The sequence below is a fragment of the Brugia malayi genome (assembly GCF_000002995.4).
Source record: "Brugia malayi strain FR3 genome assembly, contig: Bm_v4_ChrX_scaffold_001, whole genome shotgun sequence".
NCBI lineage: Eukaryota > Metazoa > Nematoda > Chromadorea > Rhabditida > Onchocercidae > Brugia > Brugia malayi.
Window position 1 is genome coordinate 7121657 of NW_025062479.1, and position 24397 is coordinate 7146053.

The following is a 24397-nucleotide window of genomic DNA, read 5'->3' on the forward strand; positions in this document are numbered from 1 at the left end:
TTTTATGATCTATTTCAAGATGTAACACGTAAAAATCAAAACCATTAGAATCATCAAACATGAACGGATGAATCTTTTGCAAAGGATTCAAGTTCGTTTCGCTGTATTCAAATTAGACTGTTTATTACTATTAATAGAAAAAGAAGTAGAAAAGTACATTCGACTTACATTAATGTTTGTTGGAAAACTCAAAACTTAGAAAAGTTAGCAGAAGCAGGAGAACAAGTTTTGAGACAGTGAGAAGAAGAGCGTATTATAAAGTGATCAATGATAGCAAACAATTTAAAAGATCAAAATAAGTACGGCAGTGTGAAGCTGTCATATGATATTCTAATCAACGCTGTCAAAGAATTTGTTGGTTACATCTACAGTACTTTTTTCTTTTACTTAAATAACATAACACCACAAGTACGACGTTTTTATTGCACTGACTGTGCAAGCCTTATTCGTATCCAAATGCAGTTGTGTTTACATTAACTGGCTCAGGAAAAGTTTCAATTCCATACCATTTATCTGAAAGCATATTCCAGTGATCCTACTGAAGAAATGGAAGACTTTATATCACTTCTATTACTTGATCCTTTTAGTGCCTTTTCATCAGACTATTTTTTTTCCCATATTCTGTCAGACAAAGTACACATAGCACAGCACATGCCTATCAGTGTACTAATCAGTATTTTGCTCTAGATTATTTGGAATATATCAGGAAAAGGGTGGTGTTCCTTCTGTGTTGTTTTCGTTTCTTCCATCTTTGGATCACTAGCGTAGTAGACCGCAGACGTCGGTTATCAAGAAGAATGTGTGGAATGTAGAAGATCGAATTCTGGGAAGTACGGGATACCATACAGAAAGCAAATTTCGTTTTCTTTTTGAACCTTTAAAAATTTGAACTCTGTTTTAATTGATCAGTTTTGCATTTGAAAACCAACAATATAAAAAAGCTTTCTTTAGTAATCAATAATTTAGAGCTAAGATAATTCTGCACAGTATCACCAATTATATTCCGCTCCACCTCTATTCTGCAAACCATCAAAGCTGTTTTCGTAATCTTACGGACATTTTTCCCGAAAACCACTCAATAGTCCTCCAGTTATTTCTCAAATCACATGATCTACAGCAGTTTGTACGCTGACTAGTGATAACCCGACTCAACTCTGCTCAACTGAACCCGAACCCATGAGTGTTGCAACTGCTAAATGCTAAATAGAATACATGTGGGAGCTAAAGAAACAAGTGCGTCATGGAGAGGCAACACGAAAATAGCACAAGGAATATGAGAAACAAACTGTGTAATAATCTGCACGAGAGCACATCTCTCACATAGCGAGGAGTGGCGGCGACTCAGCAACCGAAGTGGACAAGCAATTGAAACGGCAGAATGGACGGTGTCGAGTTGTCTGACAACTCCCGCTTTCTCTGTGTTGGCACGACTTGCGAATAATATTGGGGGAATGGGACTGGGGTACTGGGACTGGTGTATGGCGTGCTGCTTTGCGGGACTTTTTTGAAACGTGTTTGCTTTCCATATGTACCATTTCCATTTGTTGATGTGGATCAGGAAAAGAAGCGATACCAGTTTTAGGAATCAGTGTCAGCATTTTCAGCGCTACTTTCGTGCCATACATTTATTTTTGTGGTCTTTATTCCTCAGACGAAATTTGCTTCTAAACTTTTGAACAGTAATATTTTTAAGTCTTTTAAGAACTGTTGAAAGTAGTATCGAAATTGTGAAATTAGTTAGGGTCGATGACTTTTCGTGATGGTAATAATCGTAATTCCATGACTTCATTTGTTTTTGTTATTCCAACAAGACTTTTTCATAATTTGGATAAGTAGGAATAATTTTCAGGTAACATAAATCTTCATGTATAAAGTGATAATAAGGAGTTATTGGTTATCGCTGGTAATTTTATCTTTACCAGCTGCGTTAACGAATGTCATTTGGTTGGATATAGATAATCACGATGGTATCATCAAAAGTGCTCAGGTACAAAAATTTTCAATTTCTTTGGGGATTTTTGCATGGTAAAGATTTTAATCATTTTTAAAAGCTGTAGGGACTAGTCAGCTAGCGAGAAAAAATGCTTGATTTCTTAAACGATTTCGTTTGGGAATGTTACAATGTATTACTAATGTACGTTCTGTTCTGCATCTATTGGGTTATCTAAAATGAATTCGGAAATGAAGATATTCAAAGATATATTTAACCCATAACGAGTCTGACTAACACAAGTTACACGACTCTTACTTTTAACCAACTTTTGGAATTGTTTGTCCTCATGGCATATTTAGTTTAATACTGCTGTGTTTTGATCTTTTCTGTATTCTTTTCCTACTGATTGAGTAGGAACAATATTGCTTAAGATAATTATTAGCTGTATTCCATTCTTATACGGATATTTCATTTAAAATTGCTGTGAATAGTATGCCGATGATTATAAATACGGATATTCGTCACTATGGGGATTTATAATATAAAAAATTATGTTTTTTGAGTAAAATTATATAAGAAAATAAGTAAATCAGATTATTTTTTAAACTGCTTGTGTTTGATTAATACAATTATTACTGGTAATTAATGTGTTTTGACATGTTTTAGGTTGTGTTTGTTGCGTTTTGTGCTGATTGGTGCCCATTTAGTCGTCGACTTAAACCAATTTTTGAAGAAGCTGCTGCTGTTTTTGCACAAGAAAACCCTACAGCAAATGTCATCTGGGCTCTTGTAGATAGTGTCGAACAAGTGAAGTTTCTCTTTGAAGTCAACTGATGAGTTCTTTTATGTGTGATAGAGATGTCCACCTTTTTTGCTAAGTTTAAGCTGTTTATAGGCGAAAATTGCTGATAAATATTCTGTCAATAAATATCCAACGATGAAGGTTTTTATTAATGGAGAATTAGCAAACAAAGAGTACAGGTATTTCCATTGCATTACTTAGTTCTATTTACATATTTACGGACTGTGGTTTCGATATAAAAAAATCCGTTCTGTTTAACTGCAGATCTACGCGCTCAGTTGAAGCGCTTACAGCGTTTGTTAAACAACAACTCTCATCCAGTATACAAGATTTTGCTGGTGAGAAAGACCTAGAACGGCAAATGGACAAATCCAAGAGAAATGTGGTTGCTTATTTTGCAGACAAAAATAGCAATGAATATCGAAGTTTCCAGGTTGCTTTTTTACTAACTACGAGTTGCTTTAAATCAGTTTTCAAGCAGTTTTATGGATTTATTTTGTCGTTTTTAGAAGGTTGCTACTATTTTACGCGAGGATTGTACATTTTGGGTTAGCAATGATGAAAACTTGAAAGCTGTGAATGAAACTATGATGCATTTTCGAGATCCGGATACTGAAGATGAACAAAAGGTTAACAAATTTTGATGTTTGATTTCGGCGCTATTTGGTGATAAACGGGAGAAATTTTTGAGAATTTGAATTATAAAGCTATATGAATATATTATAAATTCTACGAACAGTACGAATTCAGAAATTCTATGTAGAATAAAAAAAAAAAATGCACTGAAAATTTGTTGCAGTTCACGGGCAATTTTACGGACTACAATTATGTAAAGCAATGGCTTACAGATAAGTGTATACCACTCGTGCGAGAGGTCACATTTGAAAATGTTGAAGAGCTGACGGAAGAAGGTCTACCATTCTTGCTTTTCTTCCGAAATCCTGGAGACAAAAAAGGCGACAAAAAGTTCACTGAATTGGTAAATTGTATCCCATGATATTTTTTTTGGTAAGTGGAGAGTTTCAGATCCTCAGAATATTATAAGTTTAAGCAAGCATTAGCTTATCCAAGTCCGTCGTTTTGAAGTTGCTCGTTAAACATTTTCCATTATAGGTAGTGCGTGAACTTTATGATCAAAAAAATGCAGTCAATGCTTTGCTGGCAGATGGTCATAAATTTGCTCATCCGTTAAAACATTTAGGAAAAACTGAAGATGATTTGCCGGTTTTAGCTATTGATTCCTTTCAACATATGTTTTTGTTTGATAATATGGATGAATTGTACGTTCCTGGGAAGCTTCGCCAAGTATGTTTTATTTATATCCGTTGGGATTATAAAATATTTTAGATGCTATTCATAATAACGCTTTCCGTGAAACTGTGGTTAATACTTCTTGTTTTTAATCTTTCATTTTTATAATTTCTTCATTTTACATATTCCCTAACTCCTAGCGATTAAGTATATTATGCTTGGAACCAAATTAAAAGTTTGTATTTTAGTTTGTTCTCGACTTGCATTCTGGAAAATTGCACAAAGAGTTTCATGAAAAAATGGATCAGGAAATGATAGATTTGCAGAAACTGGAATTGAAAAAACTTGAAAAATTTGCTGAAAATGAAGCAAAACCATCGACGGCAGTATCATTTGCAACGCCTCCTCCTTCTATTTTTAAGGAGTTGAAACCCTCAGAAAATCGTTATTCTTTACTAAGAAAAACTGAACTATAGTTCACATAACTCTAATTTTACCGCAACTACCTTTAAAATGCAGAGGAAATGACAATTCCCTCGAAGCTTTTTGCCATTTGCTATTTGCTGTTATATTTAAAATTTCAGGGTGTTTTTTTAAAAGTGCCTTTTGAAATAGTTGAATTGTCCGACCAGTTAAAATATTATTGTGTATCATTATGCTTTGTAATTAGTCATATACGTAGCTCCAGTAAGTTTCACAAGAATCTCATTTTATGTGAAAGTTTTTTATCATCAACTTTTAATGTTGAAATAACCGAAAATAATTGTCTGATTCATTTACGAATCATTTTTCCGAGTGCTGGATTTCTTCCTGCATTCTCCTGTCTCATGTTTCTGAATTGGACTATTTCATGTCGAGATGAGCAGTTTTACTGCATCGTTGTCCATCAGATATTTTAGATCGAAGTTTTGGCATCTTACTGCTAATATCTTCTTTTAATACCTAAAATTATTATTACTATTATTATTATTATTATTAATTATTACCAATTGTTAATCATCGTTATTATTATTAATTATTCGTTATTATGACTAATGATTACAAAATTTAGATATTATTACTGTTTGTTACAAATTATTAGTTCATCATACATTGGTTCCAAAAGGATATGTCGTCTTGCAATGATTTAACTCCGGATTTGTTTTGTTTTAACTGCTACTTATCATTGGTCTTTTGTATTGCAGCAGTGAATCGCGGGATCTATTGATTAAGTGTACTTGTTTCAATACATGCTGGTAAAAATAGATAGAATGTAAAAGCGAAATTAATAAAGAATATGGTTTACGATTTTGATACCTCAATCCGTTTTACAAATTGACACCTCTAGATTGATGACAACTTTTTATTATCTTGGTTAAATTCGGGTTTATAACTAATGGTTTTATATTTGCTAGGTTTTGTTGAAGATCCATTGACCCAGGATTTCATTGATTTGCAGATTTAATGAAAATTTGGCAGAGAGATTTCAATCTGGATATCATACTGTATTCTGTTTTTTATTTTTTCACTTTTTTTCTAAGGTATTCATGACTTCTATTTCTTTGTAAATTTTTGTAATTTTATAAGATTAAATGCTGTTAACAATTTCAGAAGTGTCCTATGCTTGCTGAACCAATTCTAATGCTCACTTTTCTATCATGTTTTAATTTGTTGCATAAATTCACTTCCGAAAAATTTTCATCTACAGTTATGTATATGCTATACGTTTGTAAGTGTTGTACGTCGTGATTCATTCAGGTTTGTTGAAATTCAGTAGATAAACTGGTGGTTTTTATTAGTTCACAACTGCCCATTGGTATTAAATGTGGTCAAGCTACTGATTCAGTCAATTTCAATAGATAATGATGCCACACAATTGAGCTGAAGTAAAGGAGACAACATCAGTATGATGATCACACAATTAATAGTTCGTCCTGTCTATATCAACAACTGATTGAAGGTAGCCGTTGTATTGTTTGTTCTTCTGAAAGACTAACTTTTCTAAATCGATAGTTTTCACGAGCCCCTGATTGCGCAGTTGCTGAGTAATGTATCATATGCTTCTCGTCTACAGCATTCAGTAGTCCAGAGTATTATCACATTATAAAATGAAGCAGTGACTGCTGCGACATTCTTATCACTCTATCTAGCTATCATCACAAGCCAACATTTTCTTTTATTTTCCACAAATTGCTCCTCAATAATCCAACTTTCTACACATATTTTTTATTCATTTGATTAGAAATTTTATTGAAGTCCATATTTTGACTAGGAAATTTCTTAAGGAAATATTCCAATGGAAATTCGACTTTTGAAATAGGAGCACTTTTTCCACTCGTATTGTTTCAAAAAAATTTTTGAATATTTTTTCCAGCATAAGGAAATAACGATTGTTTTTTGTGCAGGTGCAAAGTTTGATCATTACAACATTTTCAAAAAGTGTTGACACCATGACAAAGTACTGTTTAATTTCCAACTTCAAAATTAACGCTGCTTTCATTTGAGAGAAAAAAAAAATGCCTTCTAATTCCAGTTAATTAGTTGGTAAATGAGTGAAGAGGAAAGAAAAACCTTGCTTGGAAATGAGTATGGAAATACTAACAGTTATTCGCAAGAATTCCCAATCAAATATACCGTAACAAATCAGTCTTATCAAGTTAATGTTTCCTTCTGGAAAAAAAGACAGCACAAAAAACTTCTCCGTAAGGTTATAGTTCCTTCAAATTTCAGATTTTGCTGACTACTGGTTAATTATTTTATTAATTCTCTTATAAAACAGCTACCTTTGCAAACTGTGTGTGTTACGAAACTTTCAGAAAATACAGGAATGAATGCACTGTTTGACATATTTTTCTAAAATAATATGTTGTTCTTTATTTTACTTCATATGAATTTACGATACAAATAAAAGAGCAAAGTAATATTGTACAGAAGTCAGTTATTAGTCGAGAACTGGGATTTAAAAACGATTATTTCATTCATAGAATAATATGTAGTAATTATAGTACAATGAACATCAACAGCGTCTACAATTATTATACCTCCACGATGAACAACTGTTCACACATTTTTTGCATGGAAATGCAACAGCAACGAATGACGAAGAGCAACGAAAACGAAATATAAATAGTCTTTTGGCAGGAATAACTTTTGCAACGAATGTTATTTTGCTGTTTGCGAATGGAATTGCTTCCGTATTGTCCGGTTCTCTTTCTATTATAAGGTTCACTTTTTAAAAGATTTGGAGATTTCTGTAAACCCAAATCTTCCTGGAAATCCTGAGACTTTCACAGTAGTATTATTCTGCATCTGATTTTTTTTTTTTCAGTTCTCAAAAGTTAAAAATCTTCATGAAAATAAGTAAAAATTTCCTTAACTTAGCACGTTCCTTGATTCGGCTGTGGACTGTATTAGTGGAGTATTAATTTATATCAGCACTTGGGCCATCAATAATACGGACACATTCAATTATCCACGAGGACGAGCACGCTTAGAGCTTATCATTGTTCTCATTTGTTCCGTCATTATGGGTGTCGCTAACATTATGATGATTATCCAATCAGTTGAATCAATTGTGAATAAGAGTGTGAGATATGCTTCATTTCGTAAATAATGACAAATTTCCAACGGAAATGCAAAAACAAAAAAAAAAAAAGCGAATCGACTTACGATTTACAAGAAAACCAATAAAAAGTTAACACTTTTTAAACCATTTAACCTTTCATTTTTGAATAAGTACCATTTGCAGATATATCCAAATGCAAGCGTACCTACTATTTGCATATTAGTTATCGCTTGTGCAATAAAAGTACTACTGATGATATTTTGCTATAGACACGGTACACCCGGCTCACGGGTTCGTTTCCCTTTTTAAATAGATATTCCAGCTTAATTTAAGAGTGAAAACAAAGGTGGCTTTTTGAGATTGTCAAGATTTATATGTAAGTGGTTAATAGAATAACTATAACTGGTATAACCAACAATGTTGATGGAAGGATTTTCAGACACTAGCAATGGATCAGCGAAATGATATTATAACAAGTGCGGTTGCACTAATTAGCGCTTTTATTGGTGACAAATATTGGCTTTATGCGGACCCGATTGGAGCCATTTGTGTCTGGTGAAAATATTGTCCATTTCTGATTATAATGCTTGAATTTTGTTTGTGACGCTTTGCTAAATTCTGCCGTTTGTTATTATTTTTTTGGCATTGTTTGGATTCACTTCCCTTTCATTTCGATCCCGCTATCAAAATTGTGATAGCGGGATCGAAATTAGGTCTTCACGTAAGAGTATCAAATAATATGTTACAGCACATTTGTGGCCTGCTCGTGGTTTTTTAATGCAGCAGACAATATACCAATGCTGGTGGGTAAACGTGGTGATCAGGAGAATCTATCACGCATCATTCGGATCTGTGTGGAGCACGACGAACACATCAAATGTCTGGATCATGTTATGGTTTATCACACAGGTTCCTTGGCGACAGTGGAAGTACACATTGTGCTTGACGATGACTTGCCACTCAAAATTACTCATGATATCATCGAATCGCTAACAAAAAAAATCTCAGTTTTACCATTTGTCGAACGAGCTTTTGTACACGGTGATTACCGTTGTGATGGTGACTGGGCCGAGTAACTTTTTGCTTGTTCATTTCTTTATGTTTTGATTGAATATGTAGTCTATAAAGTTTGGAGCGAGGAGCAATAACTATTACGTTAGCACTTTGAGTGATAGCAGTAAGTTTAAATTGTTATATTGGATCTATTGTTACAAAATAGGTTTTTATTGTATTTTGAGTTAAAGTTTCATATAAATCAATTACTGCATAAAACATATTGAATATTATGGCTTCGTACTGTTCTAAAGCGTATTTCACTTTATTCATCTTACGCTTAATTTGTAAGTTCAGACAAATCTCAGAAACTATCTAGTAATTCGTACTTTTTATTGGCCTGGATTTTATTTTATTCGTAACTAAGATATATTGTTGATTTTTTGGTCATTTACTTCACATTCTAGTGAGATTTTTGAGAAAAAAATAATATCTAGCAATCGAAGTCTCACTTGAGAGATTGTGCTTTTGGATAAATTTTGTCCCCTTATTTGTGAAATTCAGTATTTACAGCTTACACGATCTTTTTCTGTTACGGAGACTTGAAAAAACTTGAAAAAGAGCCAAAAATTAAAACTGATATAGTGAGTGATCGATTCCCTGCGTCCTCATTGTCTGCTTCATTATCAGATCCCCACTGGTGATCAGAAATGGAAACCACTCGGAACTGTGAACCATCTGCAAATTATTTATCGAAAATCGCATTTGAAACGTTATTCCAAACTTATTGAACAATTTATGCTGCTTACATAAGTTCTTCGTTTAGTTTTACAAACATGAGATTTTCAGTCTACACATTAATTTTGACAAAAAATAAGTTCTAGAAATAATGTAATAATGCAATAACATCCAACCAGGTTGTGGATCGCATCCATTGTGAAATAAGGGTATGTCCAAATATCTAGGTGTATTTTAGTTTAAAAACTCAAAGTGAAGGACAACGAATTACACACTCCTCAAGTAATTTTGGTTGAGCACAGCACTAGCTTCATTAAACTAGACTTTTCGTACGTACAGGACTTATCAAATGATTCTAATTTCAAATTTGTAAAAGTAACAAATATCGTAAAATAAGAACAGAAAACATATAACATAATTTGCATCTTGGATTTCGAAAATAATCATTATCCTTCTCAAACTGTAAATTCCTCAAATAGAGAACTATGATTAATTTGTTACTCCACTGAATCCAAGCATAAGATCTTCACTTTCTTCACCCATATTTTGCAGTATGTGCAGTAGAAGCTTAGCGAAATTAGTAGCTGAAGGACTTGCAAAAACTATGGGAACAATTTTCTAGTTGACATGAGCTGTTTGATTTATGGCAGACAAAAACAAGCAACACTAATGATGAACCATTGAATTAATTGAGCCTTTCTTATAACGTCTATTCATTTTTCAAGCACTACTTTTTCTTCAAAGAACAGCAAAACGATACGCTTTAGAAAATTACATTTTGAAAAGTATCGAGTGAGTAAAACTGAACATGGAAGTAAAACCACATCTAAAATCACAGCGCTAAACAGCTAAAGAAATACGACTATTACAATGCATAATAAATCCCCTTATACGCATTTCCACTTCACGCTTTACTATGTATATAGCTTGTTTTACAATATAACCGATTTACATCTTGGACAACTGATTTTTCAGTTCTGTAAATTATGTGAAGGTCGAGCAGATATTATTACTATATATATTACAAAGGAATTGTAAAAGAACACATGATTTTATAATGCGAATGAAGTGATAAGATCAGAGAAGGCCTCTCATAACATCTGAAGACTTTGAAGTTTTTTTTTTTTTTTTAAGTTCCTTAATACCACTCAAAACCAGCACTACTCAAGAGAAATTTCTGTAGTCATCGTCAATAAAAGCAAAAATAGAAATTAATTACTTCTCATCATTTCAGTATAAATCTGTCAATTGCTCAAATTAAAAAACTTTCTTTCTACAACGTAAATCAGTTGCGGTTTACTGTGACTACGATATAATACTGCAAAAGTGTCAATTAGAAAGATAAGTTTCATCATCATCAGATACCTTCTTCAAGAGAATTGAAAATAAATCGAATTTCCTGAAAATCCTTCAAACAAAATTTAAGCTTCTCATGTAGCAAACTAATTTTTTTGCAACCGTCTTAACCTTTTCATAGAGATAAAAGACGAATCAATTCTAGAAAATCAGCAAGGAATTCGGTCCTGTGAAAGCAATATAGAGAGCATCAACAATAAGAAATTAAGTAAAAAATGACAGAAAACACTATGCATAATATACATAATGTATAGCATTAAATATTACATATCCAAATCATGAAATAAATGACGTAGGGATATCTTCTACCGAAGAATATATATAATGTTAAAAAGTCACAACGAAAAGAAAGGATTTGTGCAACAAAAAACTTGATGGTCATAGAAACAACTTAGTGATCAGAAAACTAAGAAATAAAAGTTCAATAATCATGGATTTATCTTTAAAAATTTATCCAAATGAGACAAGTTTACCCAACGAATCTTTTTGTAAAGCACTTCTGTACCTATTTCATAAAATATTTAGCCGCAACGTATCGCTTCATTTTATTCACTGCTGAAGTTTACAGAAGTGCCTGAAAAACTGATTTCAATGACCCTCACTAAGAACTTAATATCAAATATTAAATAGCTAAAGAATAAATTACAATAGTAAACAGGTGCACAACTGGCTCGTTATATTAATTCACTCTTCGATTAAGCTAACAATGTTCCAAAGGATATGCAGAAACCAACCAAACTTTCATAAAAATAAAAGATACTCCATATCTTCAAATAAGGGGTAATTGCATTATTTAAGCGGTTTCAGCTTTGTAAATTGTAGCTGTTCTGCTGAATACGTTGAGTATCGCCTGACAAACTTTCCAGCACCCTAAAAAGTACCTCAGGACACAATAAAGTACGAAGTTCAGTTTCTTTAATAATTTTCATCACACAGTAATCAAACACTACTCATGATGACAAAATACGTGAAGCAAAACATCAGAAATTTGAAACATAACTCAAAAAAGCATCGACGCAAGGAAAAGAGAACAAATAACAGCACTACAATTCGGGTTTTGCATCAGGAAGTTCTGGATATATATCCAAATGTGGAAATGCTTTCTGACAAAGCTTTCGAGCAATCTCTGCCAAATCATATCCTGCTTTATAATACAACGTTTTAGGTGCATTGAATTTAAAACAGTTGCTAAATAATCGTCGAAGATCGGCAACAAACAGTCTTTCCTGCAAACGAAAACCATGAAAAATATAGTGCTAAATTTCAAGGTAATTCATAGCAATATAATTTAATGCAAAAAATGTTAAGCCACTACGAAAAGCTTGTAATAACAGTAGAATAGAAGACTTACGTGCACATAATACTTCGCCCTACAGCGTTCATTCATCGTCTTTAAATCAGTAGGAAATTTAATGTAACCATAGTATTCCGGGACTTCTTCCGCATTCACTGGTTTTAGAAATGGCCATGATGATTTATCAGTCCTCAGTTTATGAAGAATGTTTCGAATTTTGTACTCAAGTTCTTCATGCGGCATTGATTTATCTTCACATTGTTCTAACCCAGGTAATTCGGCATAAGGGACTAATGAACCTGCTGAAAATTAAAAAGAATAGAATTAGTAAAAAAAGAAAAAGTCGTAGAATACTTAGCGACCTTGTTGTCAAGATTTGGAGGTTATAATGCATTAGATGAAATAATTGTTGACAATAACGACCGCACTCACTATTTTAAAATCCAGATTATAGTGATGACTAAGCAATACATCAGTAAAGCCATGATAAACTTGTGGTTCGATAAGCATAAACTACAGACACACAAAACACATGGAAACTACACCATGCCACAGAAAGACGTTTTCAATTCCTGCACATTTCTTCTCTTCCTTGAAGAAGCTTTCTTTCACAGCATTTCGGTAGAGATCATGAAGACGTTTCAAGAAAACCGCAAAACTTGTATAAACTATCCTGAAAATCATGTACAATCATAAGTTATTTTAAAAATCAACTTTCTTTTCGTAATAAATATTTTCAGCAAAACGTATTAGTTTTGTTTGTTCAGTAAACGCATACCACGGATGTAACTGGCAGCCCATTAACGTCGCCCCTTCGTAGTCTTTGATGTAACCATGATACTGTTTTTTGTCCATCGCTATTTTTTCGGAAAAACCCTGTTTTTTGAAATAACCAACAGCAAATTCATCTGCATATGTCAAGAAGTGATATATATGACATGCTCCCACATGATAATCTTTCAAATGATTCATCAAACGAGTACCATAACCTTTCACCTAAAAATTCGACTTCCTTATCACCAAAAAAACTAACAAGAACATTACTGAATACGAAACGAAATAACCTGTTCATTCGCAGTTACAGCACAAAATACGATTTCGATAAACCCTTGTGCTGGAAATTGCCTAAAGCAAATGCCTCCAATAACGCCTCGCTCTGAAAATTAAGTAAATATCAAGAAATATCTCGAGGAAGCAATATCAAAACAAAGGTAAAAAAGATGTAATGCCAAAATATTCTTAATTCAGAAATTGTAAATGCTATGACGGGTAACCTTTTTTGACGATGACCAGATTTTTGTGACGACTGTCGAATACAAGTCTCGTGATATATTCTTTAGGCATGCGAGGCAACTGTGTACTAAACAAACACTGCAGTTGCAATAACCATGTAAGCTTTTGACGGCTCTGATGCCAGTCAAAATTATTTGAAATTACATGGAAAGAAATGACACCATTATATTCCTGAAATTTATACACATCTTTGAAATTTCAATTTCAGGGCTCAAACGACTTTCAATCTTCAGTGAAATGGCAAGCTTCTAAAAACTTTTTTTTCTTTGCTGAAGCTTAAACAGATTGAAGACAAAAAGAAAAGTCACAGCAGATCACAGATAAATCCAACATTACTTCCAATCGCGACACTTCACTTCTAGCAACGTCTACTTCAAAAGCATCCATTTTGTGCACCAAAGATTTCGATACCCTACATGTTAATTCCATACGAGCAATGAACCGTACCATCAAAGATTCATCAAACTCACGTCTCATTTCAAGGTGCATGGTTGAATTTGACTGCTCAGATCCTGAAATAAAAAGAAAAATTAAATATGAAATTCAACTAACTTTGAAAGCACGTCCGTAAAACAATGAACACGATGTCTATTTCATAACTATAAATTCGTGAAAAAAAATCAACACTAAGATTAAAATTTGTACAAAGAAAAAACAACCTTGAAAGGCTAAATCTGCTTCAAGAAAATCTGCAGTCATATCTAGATGAGGATCAGCAGCCCAAATGGAACATCCTCGTTTGTGAGTAGGACGAGGAACTCCTTCCGGAAAAGTAAGCATTGTCGATGAATCTGTCACTGAATCATGGCAGTTTAAATTTTTTCTCAAATCGGATACAAAATCAATTAGTTCTCCGGTGACCTAAAAAAGGTATTGATTAATAGAAAAAGCAAGAAACTACTCAAGAAATTGCAACTGTCTTTTTTTTTAAAGTACATAAATCAATTTGATTGTTTAGATCCTGAAATAACCAAAAGCACATTTAGCGATATAAAATTCAATAAAACAAACTTGATCTTTCAAGGAACTAGTATGCTCTTTCACGTCAATTACGAAAAATGGAAGCAAAGTGATTAGAAATTTGCGACCAAATATCTTGATAACACAATATGGTCGAAGCGACCCGTGCTTCTTTGGTAAGAAACAGAATCGTAACCATCTTGCATAAATGATACGATAAGACAACAGATTTGAACACAACACTAAAAAATTATAAATTAACCAGAAGAACTTTTCAATATCAGAATAAATTTGAATAAAGTAAAGAAAAACAATTTGGTCATTCTGGAAAATTTTCCTAATACTTACTAACGCGATAAAGAAATAAATTACATCACTCTCAATCATTTGTTCGGAAATAAGCATTTTTTCTCACATTTTTCCTGCATTATTTTTACAGGTGGTATGTTCCAGTCATTTATCGTGCATAAGAAATTTGATGCTGTTTGTACAATATTTTCCAGTTCCCTGAAACTTGTTTTGTTTCATGGCAAAAAATCCCAAAGAAGAAAGATCAAATTCGAAGAATAAAAATCATATTTTCTGTCTTGTCTTCTGTGAAAACCTGACAGACCGGATTAAACAGAAGTGCAACAGAAAAGGAACTAAGAAACACTGCTCTTTACATATATGACTATATGACAAAAAATGCTTTTTCCCCGTGAAATTTAACAAATAAGATAAAACATTACTTTTGTTTCCCAGTGCTTTTGCTGACAACGAAATGTGAAACAATGTCTTCAATCGATATGGGCTCAAACGGCGGAAATCCAAAGGAAGATGCAATTAATCGTTCACAACTACCGTTAGCGATTTCTTTTGTTAAAGTTCTCTGAGTTTGCTTAACGATCTACAAATACTAAAATTTCACCAACTAGCCAGCCAACGAGTTTGCTAAAAAAGCAGTTTTTACATTTCCTTGGACTGAAAAAACCAGTGGAAGAATATTTAATAACCCCAACTGTTTGAATCATTAAAGAATAATGAAACCAGTAAATATTCTAAAATTCATTCCACACACCTGCAGAATTTCAGAAGGCTCATCCCCAATCAGCCTTTCTTGCATCTTCTCTGCATCTGACATCATGAACAACAATTTTCTAATATCATTTCTTTTCTTCTCTCGTAACCTGTCTAAATGTCTTCCTGTAAAGGTGACATAAGACCGTTAAAAAAATGATTTGTGAGAGGTTAACCGTGTTCAGTAATACTGTCCTAATATAGTGACCTTTCAAGGGAGGTTTGAGCAAAGACTAGAGGCTATGTGAGTCAACAAATTGGTATATCTACTAATAGAAATGTAAACAAACCAAGAGAGTGCCTGCATGTTTCGCAAGGTGTCGAAAAGAGAACATCATCAAGAAAAGCACTGGTTATCACATACGGATTCTCACTGTCACACATTAATTTCCAACCACGACAGTGGCACAGAGAGCACCTCGTATGCATCGCTAGTTTTTTCCAGCTTTTCTCATCCAACAACTCGCCTTCTGGCCATAACTTCATGCTGCTGCAAAAGGACCAACGATTAAGGTGGAGATAAAACAAAATGAGATAAACAAATCTGAACGCCAACAGACATCCCTTTACAGTTGCAGTCAGACAGGTCCAACACATGTCATCCGCATCCGCTGTCTCCACCACATCCCTAAATAAATCAACAATCAGTACAGAACATATATCATTCAGCTTGTTATGACAACAGCAATTCTGCTGCAATTCTCGCACAGATCTTCAAGCTGGATCCTTTGCACTGTAAGCTATATAAGATAGCAGAATTTTAACGGAAGTTAGATATGGTTAAGGGTGAGCAGGGTTGCTTCGCTCTATTTGATTATTCGGCCTTACACGTACTGGTTACATATAAATTTTCATGAGAAGCGGACTTTTGTATCTGCTGACAGTAGCAACATAAAGTTGTTTTCTGAAGAAAAACGACAGTATATCTTCCCGGTTTGACAGTATGTTTTGCAGGTGCGAATGGAAGAAAATGGAATGAAGGCAAAGCTTGAAGTAGAGTTTATCAAAAATGACAATCCAGTAGAGTCAGTGATTAAAAATAACAGTGCGGATGAACTTATTTCCCTGACTTTACCAACTCAAACGCGTTCTAACAAAAGGAAGCACATCAGGTTCTACATTCTTCTTTATTTCTTATCATAATCTACTTCATAGTTCCCATGGTTTTAGACAATCGGATACGTTTTAAGTCTTTAAATGAGCGACTTTACCAAACTCTAACTGTTCTAGTACTATATTGTCTTCAAAGATGGAACACATCATATTTTTATATTTTAGAACAGATTTCGATGAAATAAAAGTGTCATTCGACGCCGTTGAGGCACAAAGACAAGAAAGAGAGCGGCTAGAACGCTTGTCAAAAATATATGAGTCGGAAATTGGTGATTTTGTAGAAGCGCAGTACAGAGAAGGATTAAGTGCTAGTGAAGATCCATATGTGAAATTGGAGCCGGTATCCAAATATCTGAAAACGTCATCTCTGCCTGATGTGAAGCCTTCAACGTCTTTTATAGATGATGTAATAGAACTGAGTAGTGATGACGATTCCGATGTCGACTGTCGTCCACTTGGTTTGTCTTGAAACTCTGTGACTTTGTGATAAAATTTGCATAACCATTTTTTGTTAACTCAAAGCAACACACACCAATTCTATATTATTTGATTTTTCCTACCGGTACATTATTCTGTAATTCATAAGTGATGCCGAGCGGACTCGTGCTTTCTGTTCTTATGATGGGATTACAAGAAATAGAGGTAATTCCGAAACAAGGATTACCAGGAATTTTTTAAGTTAGTACGAATTGTTGCGAAGTTTTTTTTATCTTTTTTAAAATACTTTGTCTTCAGGTTGAAAATTTTCAGATCTAATTCAGCCACTGCCATTACGCCGACGGTCATCGTTATACAGGGTGTGTTTTGCTGGTCGTTTTTTTTTTTTTTTTTTTTTTTTTTTTTCAACTAAATTGATTTGCACTTTGGAAAAATTCTGCATTGAAAAAGTGCAGGTAGTACATGAAGACGTAACCGATGAGCTGCATCGTGTTGAACGTGAAAGACTATGTAAAAAGCTACTTACGGAGGAGGAACTTGAAAGTAAGAATTTGATGGGAGGTCGATTACTTGTGAACCCTGGAAAGGCGACTGATGAAGCTGATGTTTATGTCCCCTTTCATCTCAATGATGTGCTTCAGCCGCATCAACTGGGAGGCATACGATTCATGTTAGTTTTTTACCTGTTTATTTGATAAAACCTTGATGAGTTTGTTATAGAAATAGATTCCACCATGCCTTCGAAAAAGGAAAAAAAAAACTGAACTATGAACGGCGAATTTTGATTTAATTTCATAGTATATCCCTTGTGTGTTCTTTCATATATCTCAAAATGTGAATGACAGGTACGGCAATATCATCGAAAGTGCGAAAGAGTATGAAAAATCAGCTGGTTTTGGTTGTATTTTGGCGCATGCGATGGGATTGGGAAAAACGATTCAGGTTATTATATTGATCTGAAAAGCTACAGATTTTGAGAAGAGTATAACAAATAGTCTTTTTCAGATAATTGCATTTACGGACATTTTTGTCCGCACGACAAATGCAAAAAAGATATTGATCATTGTGCCGGTAAATACGATACTGAATTGGTATTCCGAGTTTGAAAAATGGTTGCCTAAGTGAGTTCTTTTTATTCATTTTTCCTGAAATCATTTTAAGTTTTTTTTTTTTTTTTGGATTCTTCTGCCTGTGATTTTTTTTTTTTCAGCAGAGCTAATGAAGCAGGAGAAAACATACGTCCATTTGTAGTTTGGCTTTTGGGTGATGCAGTAAAAACAAATGAACAGCGCGCAGAATTAATACGTTTGTTTTCAATATTTTAAGTAAATCGGTGTTAGAGGGTGTAGGACAGTTTTATTGTATTGAAATTTATAATGATATAAAAATTAGTTTTCGGTTATGAAATGCTGAAGAAAACATCAGCGACACAGTAGCTGGTAAGGAGTAAATCTGTGAAGGAACATGGAAGTGCTGCAAAGTAACTACTTGGGAAGTGGAAGTGTTTAGTGTGGTATGAGTTTTTCCTTTTTTTAGCTTTGAAAATTAAAAGGATGTAGTTTAGTGCTTTTTCAGCGGTTCTTTTGAGTGGGGAGAATGAGAATTATATGCATATTTTGATAGAGTTTATTGATATTTAGAAAAATGGCACACAGAAGGAGGTGTTCTGTTAATTGGTTATGATATGTTTCGTTTGCTGGTGCAAATAAAACCAAAAAAACGGGTTACTGGAAGACCTAACAAGAAAACAGAAGAAATAGTTGATCTGGAAAAGGAAGAGTTGGATGCGATGGCTCTTTGTGGTAAACGTTATTTTTATGAAATTAAGCATTATTTAGAATCGGTGATGGACTCCAACTAGCTATTCTTTGCAGCAGCTCGAGAAGCTTTATTGGATCCTGGTCCTGATTTGGTCGTGTGTGACGAGGGTCATCGCATAAAAAATGAAAGAACAGGAATAGCAGCAGCTTTAAGTGCTATAAAGACAAGGTACGTCATAAAATTTTTGTAAAAGATAATAAAGGGCATGTCATAAGTGGATTGAGATTGGCAGCTGAGCACTTTCTCCTCAGAAGAAGAATGGACTACTGAGATAAAAATTTTAGTTTCTAATATGGGTCATTAAAAATCTTTTCCATGTATTCCATGTAATTTTTTTCCTAAAGAAAACTTCAGTTTGATAAATTTTATCTCGGATTATTAACAAATAAATTCATAAATAAGCATGCTGCGTTTCCTAATGATGCTCAGCGTTCGGCTTTCTACTGAGAACTCAGTTATTAAACAGCCTAGTGAAAGTGGCCAGTGGAACTCTCATTTGGTACTATGGTAATTAAATGCTTCTTGTGAAGCTCATTCTATATGTTGTTCCAGAAAACATGCGACATTTTTTTCAGACGTCGGATCGTGTTAACGGGTTATCCCTTGCAGAACAATTTGATGGAATATTATTGTATGGTAGATTTTGTAAGACCTCATTATTTGGGTTCGAAGAAAGAATTCAGTGTTATGTTTGAAAAGCCAATAAAAAACGGACTCTGTATTGATTCTACACCGTCGGATCTCAAAATTGGCCGTCAACGTACTCATGTCCTTATTGAGTTATTGAAAGGATTTGTACAGCGGTACTAGTTTTAATTACGAATATTTTCTTTGCATTCTTAGCATCTTAGGATCTTCTTAGCATGCATTCTTAGCAACATATAGAGAAATTAAAAAAAATTGTAGGCGGACGCATCATTTGTTAAAAAACACCCTACCGCCGAGTTCTGAATTTGTTATATTATTGCGTAAAAGTCCGGTACAGAGAATGCTTTACCGAGCATTTTTACAATATGCACAGAACGAAATTAGTGTTAGCGGAACTGCAGTTTTCAATCCACTTAAAGCATTCGCCGTTTGTTCAAAGGTTTATTTTTTACTTATATTGAGATTCTTTCGCTATTTTTGTTTCTAAAATACACCATATTTTCCAAAATTTTCACCAGTCTAAAATTTTAAAGATATCAATAACATGTTCATTAAAGTATGTTCATTAAAGTATGTTCATTAAAGATTTGGAATCATCCGGATATCTTATATGAAGTTTTCCAAAAAAGAAAAATTGAATATGAAAGCGGAATTAACGAAAAAAATGCGCAATGCGCAGCACCAGAAGCAGCCACAGATGATTTGACGGGTGAGACCTGTTTTATGAGAAGGTATTTATAATCAGATATCCATTGGTGTTCATTATGAGATAAATTCAAAAATATTTTAGATTCAGCTTTATCGCTTGCTTTAATTGATTCGTCAACGTTGCCTACCGTATTAAGCGATCCGACAACTTTGCAGTCTTCGCTAGATAGCTTTAGCTATGATAGTAAATCTTTCTTTGACGAGAAATTCTCTGCTGATGATTTGGATACAATTTTGCAAGACACTGGTGGTATGTGTCTAGCAGTGGAAGAGACATCTCAAATAGCGCCATGTATGTTGTGATCGGTTCTTAAATCAGAATTTTGTATTTTGCTGGGTTGGAATTTTTGACTTATATGAAGTTTTCCAAAAAAGAAAAATTGAGTATGAAAGCGGAATTAACGAAAAAAATGCACAATGCGCAACACCAGAAGCAGCTACAGATGATTTGACGGGTGAGATCTGTTTTATGAGAAGGTGTGTAATTCTGTTCCATTATGTTATCATTCTGTCTTATTTTTAAAAGGTATGATTTTTTCAAGCATTTTCTGTCAATGATAGTGCCAATGCTGTTCACTTCGCTGTGAATGCGATTTCTCATAAAATGGGCGTTCGTTCGAAACATAGCACTATTGCTAATGCTTTGCTTGAGGAACTTAATCTTGATAAGGGAATTAAATACGACTGGGTAAGTTTAAGTTATTTTTGACAGTGTACATGATCTAAGTTTTTATGGGTTGAGTTTTTATGCCTTTCAGTTCATTAAAACTTGGTATGTTGCATGTGTATAATATTTTTTCTAATTCTTTATTTTTCAGGATATGTAAATACATTGTTTTAGGCTACATTTGCTCTTCATGGATACAAACCTGGTGTTCTTGAGAATGGTTACAAAATGGTGGTGTCGTTAGCTATTATTGAACAAGCTGTGTTGAATGGTGAAAAGGTGTTACTGTTCAGGTATTTCTAGGATTTTATTGTAAGAAAAAATTTAATTTCAATACATTTCTTTTTGCTTTTCTACTGAAAAAATTTGTTTCAACTTTTAGTGGCAGACTTGCGTGTGTCTCATTCTTACATTTTTAGTCAAAGTTTGCTTACTCTCAACCAGATTGAACGCTTTCTTGAAACATCGAGCTCTGTAACTGTTGGTAACGAAAAGCTTCGCTGGAAAAAGAGTATCAATTACTACCGTTAGTTTTACGTTACTGAACTAATTGAAACCGCAATAGTTAATGCATCTTGTTTATAACATTTAAGAAACGATTTTTCGATTAGTGCTTAAATTATTAAGATAATTTCAGGTTTTGATGGGTCAACCACGGCTACAGAAAGAGAGAAATTGATAAATCGTTTTAATCAAGATCCTAATATTCTTCTCTTTCTTATATCAACTCGGGCTGGATCGCTTGGCATAAATCTCGTAACTTTCATAATTCATTTTCAAAACTGTGGTATGGAGTTTTGATGTTAAAAGTCGGCAATATATGTTTCATATGAGACTAATTCTAATATCGCATGAATTATGATACTAAAATTCAGTTATTGTAGTTCTTGCTTTTATCCGTTTGTTTTAAATTGGCGTGATTTTTTAAAGGTTTCTGCAAGTCGTGTTATTATCTTTGATGCTTCTTGGAACCCGTGTCACGACGCGCAAGCAGTATGTCGTATATACAGATACGGTCAAAAAAGGCGTACATACGTGTATCGTTTGATTATGGACAACAGCATGGAGAGGGCCATTTTTAGTCGTCAAATTGGAAAGAATGGATTACAACGTAATCAAACAGTTTATCATGTGTTTCTTGGTTGTTTTTAGACATCTTTTTAAACACTTACATTTAGAACGAGTTGTAGACGATAAGCAGATGGACATTGACATCACGAAGCGTGAAATGGAGCAGCTTCTTGTCTACGATGTAAGATCTCATATTTATTCTGTATATTGTACGATTCTTAGATTTAATAAGGGTATTGTTGACACAAGTACTGTTATTAGATGACATGAATATGCGAGAAATCATTTTAGGAGTCACTTGATGTGGCTACAGAAGAATGGAACATAACTACTTGGCAAATTGATGATGCTTTGCTTTGGATGACAGCTCTGTCTCATTCAAAAATGTTTTCTCAAGTAAAATTCATTTTTCTTGGTTTTTAGTTTATATATATACTAAATGATAATACTCAGATATTTGAGTATTTGTTTCGTTTCTTCAGATTAATGATTTTGGTTTTATCAGATTCCGTTCTTGCACGAAAGCCTACTGATGGAAAGGGAAGATCGACTAAGCGAGGAAGAAAAGCTCGAAGCCAGGATGCTTTATGAAAGAGAAAAACAAATCTACAAAAATGGAGATTTTGATTATGATTGGACACTACGTAGTGGTGGTGGTCGTAGTAATGAATTTGAGGGTCCACGAATGTCGTTCCCACGAATTTGGCCATCAGCATCGTAAACTTTCAAGTTTCTTGTTAAGATTGCTGTGGCTTAAGATAATCATTGTCTTTAGGCAACAAATGCACGATCCAATGCCACTTAGACCAACACCAATGGCAATGATTCTTGAGCGCACCATGGAAAATTTGAACAATGAGGAACCTACGGCTACATCAGAAGAACATTCTAACATCCATGCCAAAGAAATCATCTCTGACAGAGGTATGTTCTTCCTTCTGAATAAGGAAGGGGATGCTCTGATTTTGTGGTTTGCTCTATATGACAGTTTCTGTTGATGACTTCTACTTGTTTTCTGTTTTTTATAGAAATGGAGCTTCCATGTTTAACTGCTCCTGGACAAAAAGGAAAAGTTAAACTACATGAGAAATGCTGGCTGGTGACTTTACCGAGTGGAATTTTCATTCGATCGTTGCGTGGTGATGTTTATGACGCTCGCGGTACAGTTTATGACAAGTCAAGATGTCAGTCCTTTTAATTATGCAGCTCAGTAATATTGTCATTGTAGATGTCGTAAATATTATTCAGGTGCCTCCAGTGAATTTTTAAAATGACTTTGTTTGACAAATATATTTCAGATAAGACAGGAAAGGGACAAAATTCATTTGCTCCCAGTGAGGTGATCGATTTGTGTGATTCTGATTGATAATTCGCTAGTACTTATTTGGCAGAACCCTTGTCATGTTCCTTGTCTTCCCTTGATTATATCTAATATTTAGATATCTCCAGTTTTACTACATTTTGTGTAAATTAATTTACACTTTTCCTTTTTTAACACGTCCGATTGAAATACTAACTGATTTTTCATTAGAATATTATGTAGGAGACGTCTATCACTTCAATGAATGTTACGTAACACTTTAAGATCTAATCTTTTGTAGGAATTAGTGAATTTCTTAAATTATGGAAAGCATGTTCGTTCCATAGTGGTATCTCCCGTTGCTCCCAAATTGGATTTTATTGTAAATTGGTGAAAGTCAATTTTTTTGACAACCTTATTCTATGGAAATTCCGTCATTATCACTTTACTATCATGTGTTAGTTATATTTGTTTGATTTGAGGTAGCTTGTACCCTTATTTGAGTCACATCAAATCAGAGCCCAGTGCAAAAAAAGAAATGTGAAGGCTAAAGGGAATGTGCCCCTTTTTTGGACTAATTAATCTGAATAAACACCGAATCCTTATATTTTTCCAGTTACTTTGAAATTGTGTTTGTTTTAAAGCATTTTAATATAAGTGCTTTTGTTTATGACTTTTACGTTCAGTGATTCCTTAATTTAACTAGTTTACTTAATCTCCGAAAATTAAATGACTCCTTCAATAATGAAAGTGATGTCTTTTTGGGGAGATGCATAAACCGATTTTTAATGAGTTTGTTGCAGCGTTATTATGCTTTATCCAGTGAGTCGATTAATTGTCCTAAGATGATCCGGTAGAGAGTTAAAGATGATAGGTTCCTTCGGAAAAGTTTCACTGTATTAAGCTTATAAAAAACTGATGAGCAAAGGAACAAACTGATGTTGAGGTGTCGAATTCTGGCAGGGAGGGGAAATTGATTTATATAATATATATATATATATATATATATATATATATATATAACCATGGCGGAACGAACCGCAGTGGCTAGATAAAGAGAAAAGTAAATGGCCACGATGGGAATTCAAATATCAAGGAGACGATGAATTTAATAAAGCAATTATGACGGCTGTTAGAAAGGTAAAGAAAACTTTCAAATCAGTAAAAATTCAGTTCATATATACATATATATATATGGGACCAAGAACCCCGAGATAATAGGATGATTACAGCATGTAAGCTTTTACAACACTTGTTCACTGGGATTTTAGTTGGTGCCTGTGTAGAGTGGAACAAAGATGATAGTTAATATATGGTTATGCAGTGACAATAAAAATATGAATTTTTGGAAGAAATTTTCTGGTTGGGATCTAAAGAGGATCCCATTTAGTCCAAATTAGGAAGCTGC

At 33.8% G+C, this 24397-nt stretch overlaps 5 protein-coding genes across 7 annotated transcripts; 3 read left to right on the forward strand and 2 right to left on the reverse strand.

The window, feature by feature from the left end:
* Nucleotides 1-1316: 1316 nt before the first annotated feature.
* On the reverse strand, nt 1317-1625 carry Bm9649 (Uncharacterized protein; the record flags this gene model as incomplete). The annotated part of the gene is made up of 1 exon (XM_001899028.1): nt 1317-1625. The coding sequence occupies one exon, from the start codon at nt 1623-1625 to the stop codon at nt 1317-1319; it is 309 nt and encodes a 102-aa protein (XP_001899063.1).
* A 239-nt stretch (nt 1626-1864) lies between these two features.
* Bma-erp-44.2 (Uncharacterized protein) lies at nt 1865-4462 on the forward strand (the record flags this gene model as incomplete). The annotated part of the gene is made up of 8 exons (XM_001899027.1): nt 1865-1987; nt 2600-2740; nt 2829-2914; nt 3000-3168; nt 3245-3364; nt 3535-3714; nt 3849-4040; nt 4235-4462. 8 exons carry the CDS (start codon nt 1865-1867, stop codon nt 4460-4462), a joined length of 1239 nt encoding a protein of 412 aa, XP_001899062.1.
* A 2051-nt stretch (nt 4463-6513) lies between these two features.
* On the forward strand, nt 6514-8606 carry Bm7435 (Uncharacterized protein; the record flags this gene model as incomplete). 2 transcript variants are annotated; one of them, XM_001899026.1, is made up of 6 exons in its annotated part: nt 6514-6672; nt 6971-7188; nt 7347-7551; nt 7714-7821; nt 7970-8085; nt 8279-8606. In XM_001899026.1, the coding sequence occupies 6 exons, from the start codon at nt 6514-6516 to the stop codon at nt 8604-8606; spliced, it is 1134 nt and encodes a 377-aa protein (XP_001899061.1). The 2 variants fall into 2 exon arrangements, with proteins under 2 accessions (XP_001899061.1, XP_042929883.1); XM_043073949.1 differs by lacking the exons at nt 6514-6672; nt 6971-7188 and having other exon boundaries at nt 7492-7551.
* A 3054-nt stretch (nt 8607-11660) lies between these two features.
* On the reverse strand, nt 11661-15709 carry Bma-pcaf-1 (Uncharacterized protein; the record flags this gene model as incomplete). 2 transcript variants are annotated; one of them, XM_043073950.1, is made up of 13 exons in its annotated part: nt 11661-11843; nt 11969-12213; nt 12457-12584; nt 12690-12907; nt 12976-13067; nt 13186-13375; nt 13541-13716; nt 13864-14065; nt 14216-14406; nt 14580-14671; nt 14896-15053; nt 15225-15337; nt 15514-15709. In XM_043073950.1, 13 exons carry the CDS (start codon nt 15707-15709, stop codon nt 11661-11663), a joined length of 2184 nt encoding a protein of 727 aa, XP_042929884.1. The 2 variants fall into 2 exon arrangements, with proteins under 2 accessions (XP_042929884.1, XP_001899060.1); XM_001899025.1 differs by having other exon boundaries at nt 15225-15349.
* A 474-nt stretch (nt 15710-16183) lies between these two features.
* Nucleotides 16184-23055, forward strand: Bma-rad-26 (Uncharacterized protein; the record flags this gene model as incomplete). Its single annotated transcript, XM_043073951.1, has 24 exons — nt 16184-16335; nt 16502-16794; nt 17087-17133; nt 17230-17444; nt 17620-17716; nt 17780-17895; nt 17985-18079; nt 18415-18576; nt 18649-18763; nt 19171-19398; nt 19502-19682; nt 19829-19952; nt 20034-20243; nt 20494-20639; nt 20793-20911; nt 21038-21144; nt 21256-21374; nt 21549-21729; nt 21797-21870; nt 21981-22085; nt 22195-22406; nt 22465-22613; nt 22718-22873; nt 22988-23055. 24 exons carry the CDS (start codon nt 16184-16186, stop codon nt 23053-23055), a joined length of 3471 nt encoding a protein of 1156 aa, XP_042929885.1.
* Between the last annotated feature and the right edge of the window lie 1342 nt (nt 23056-24397).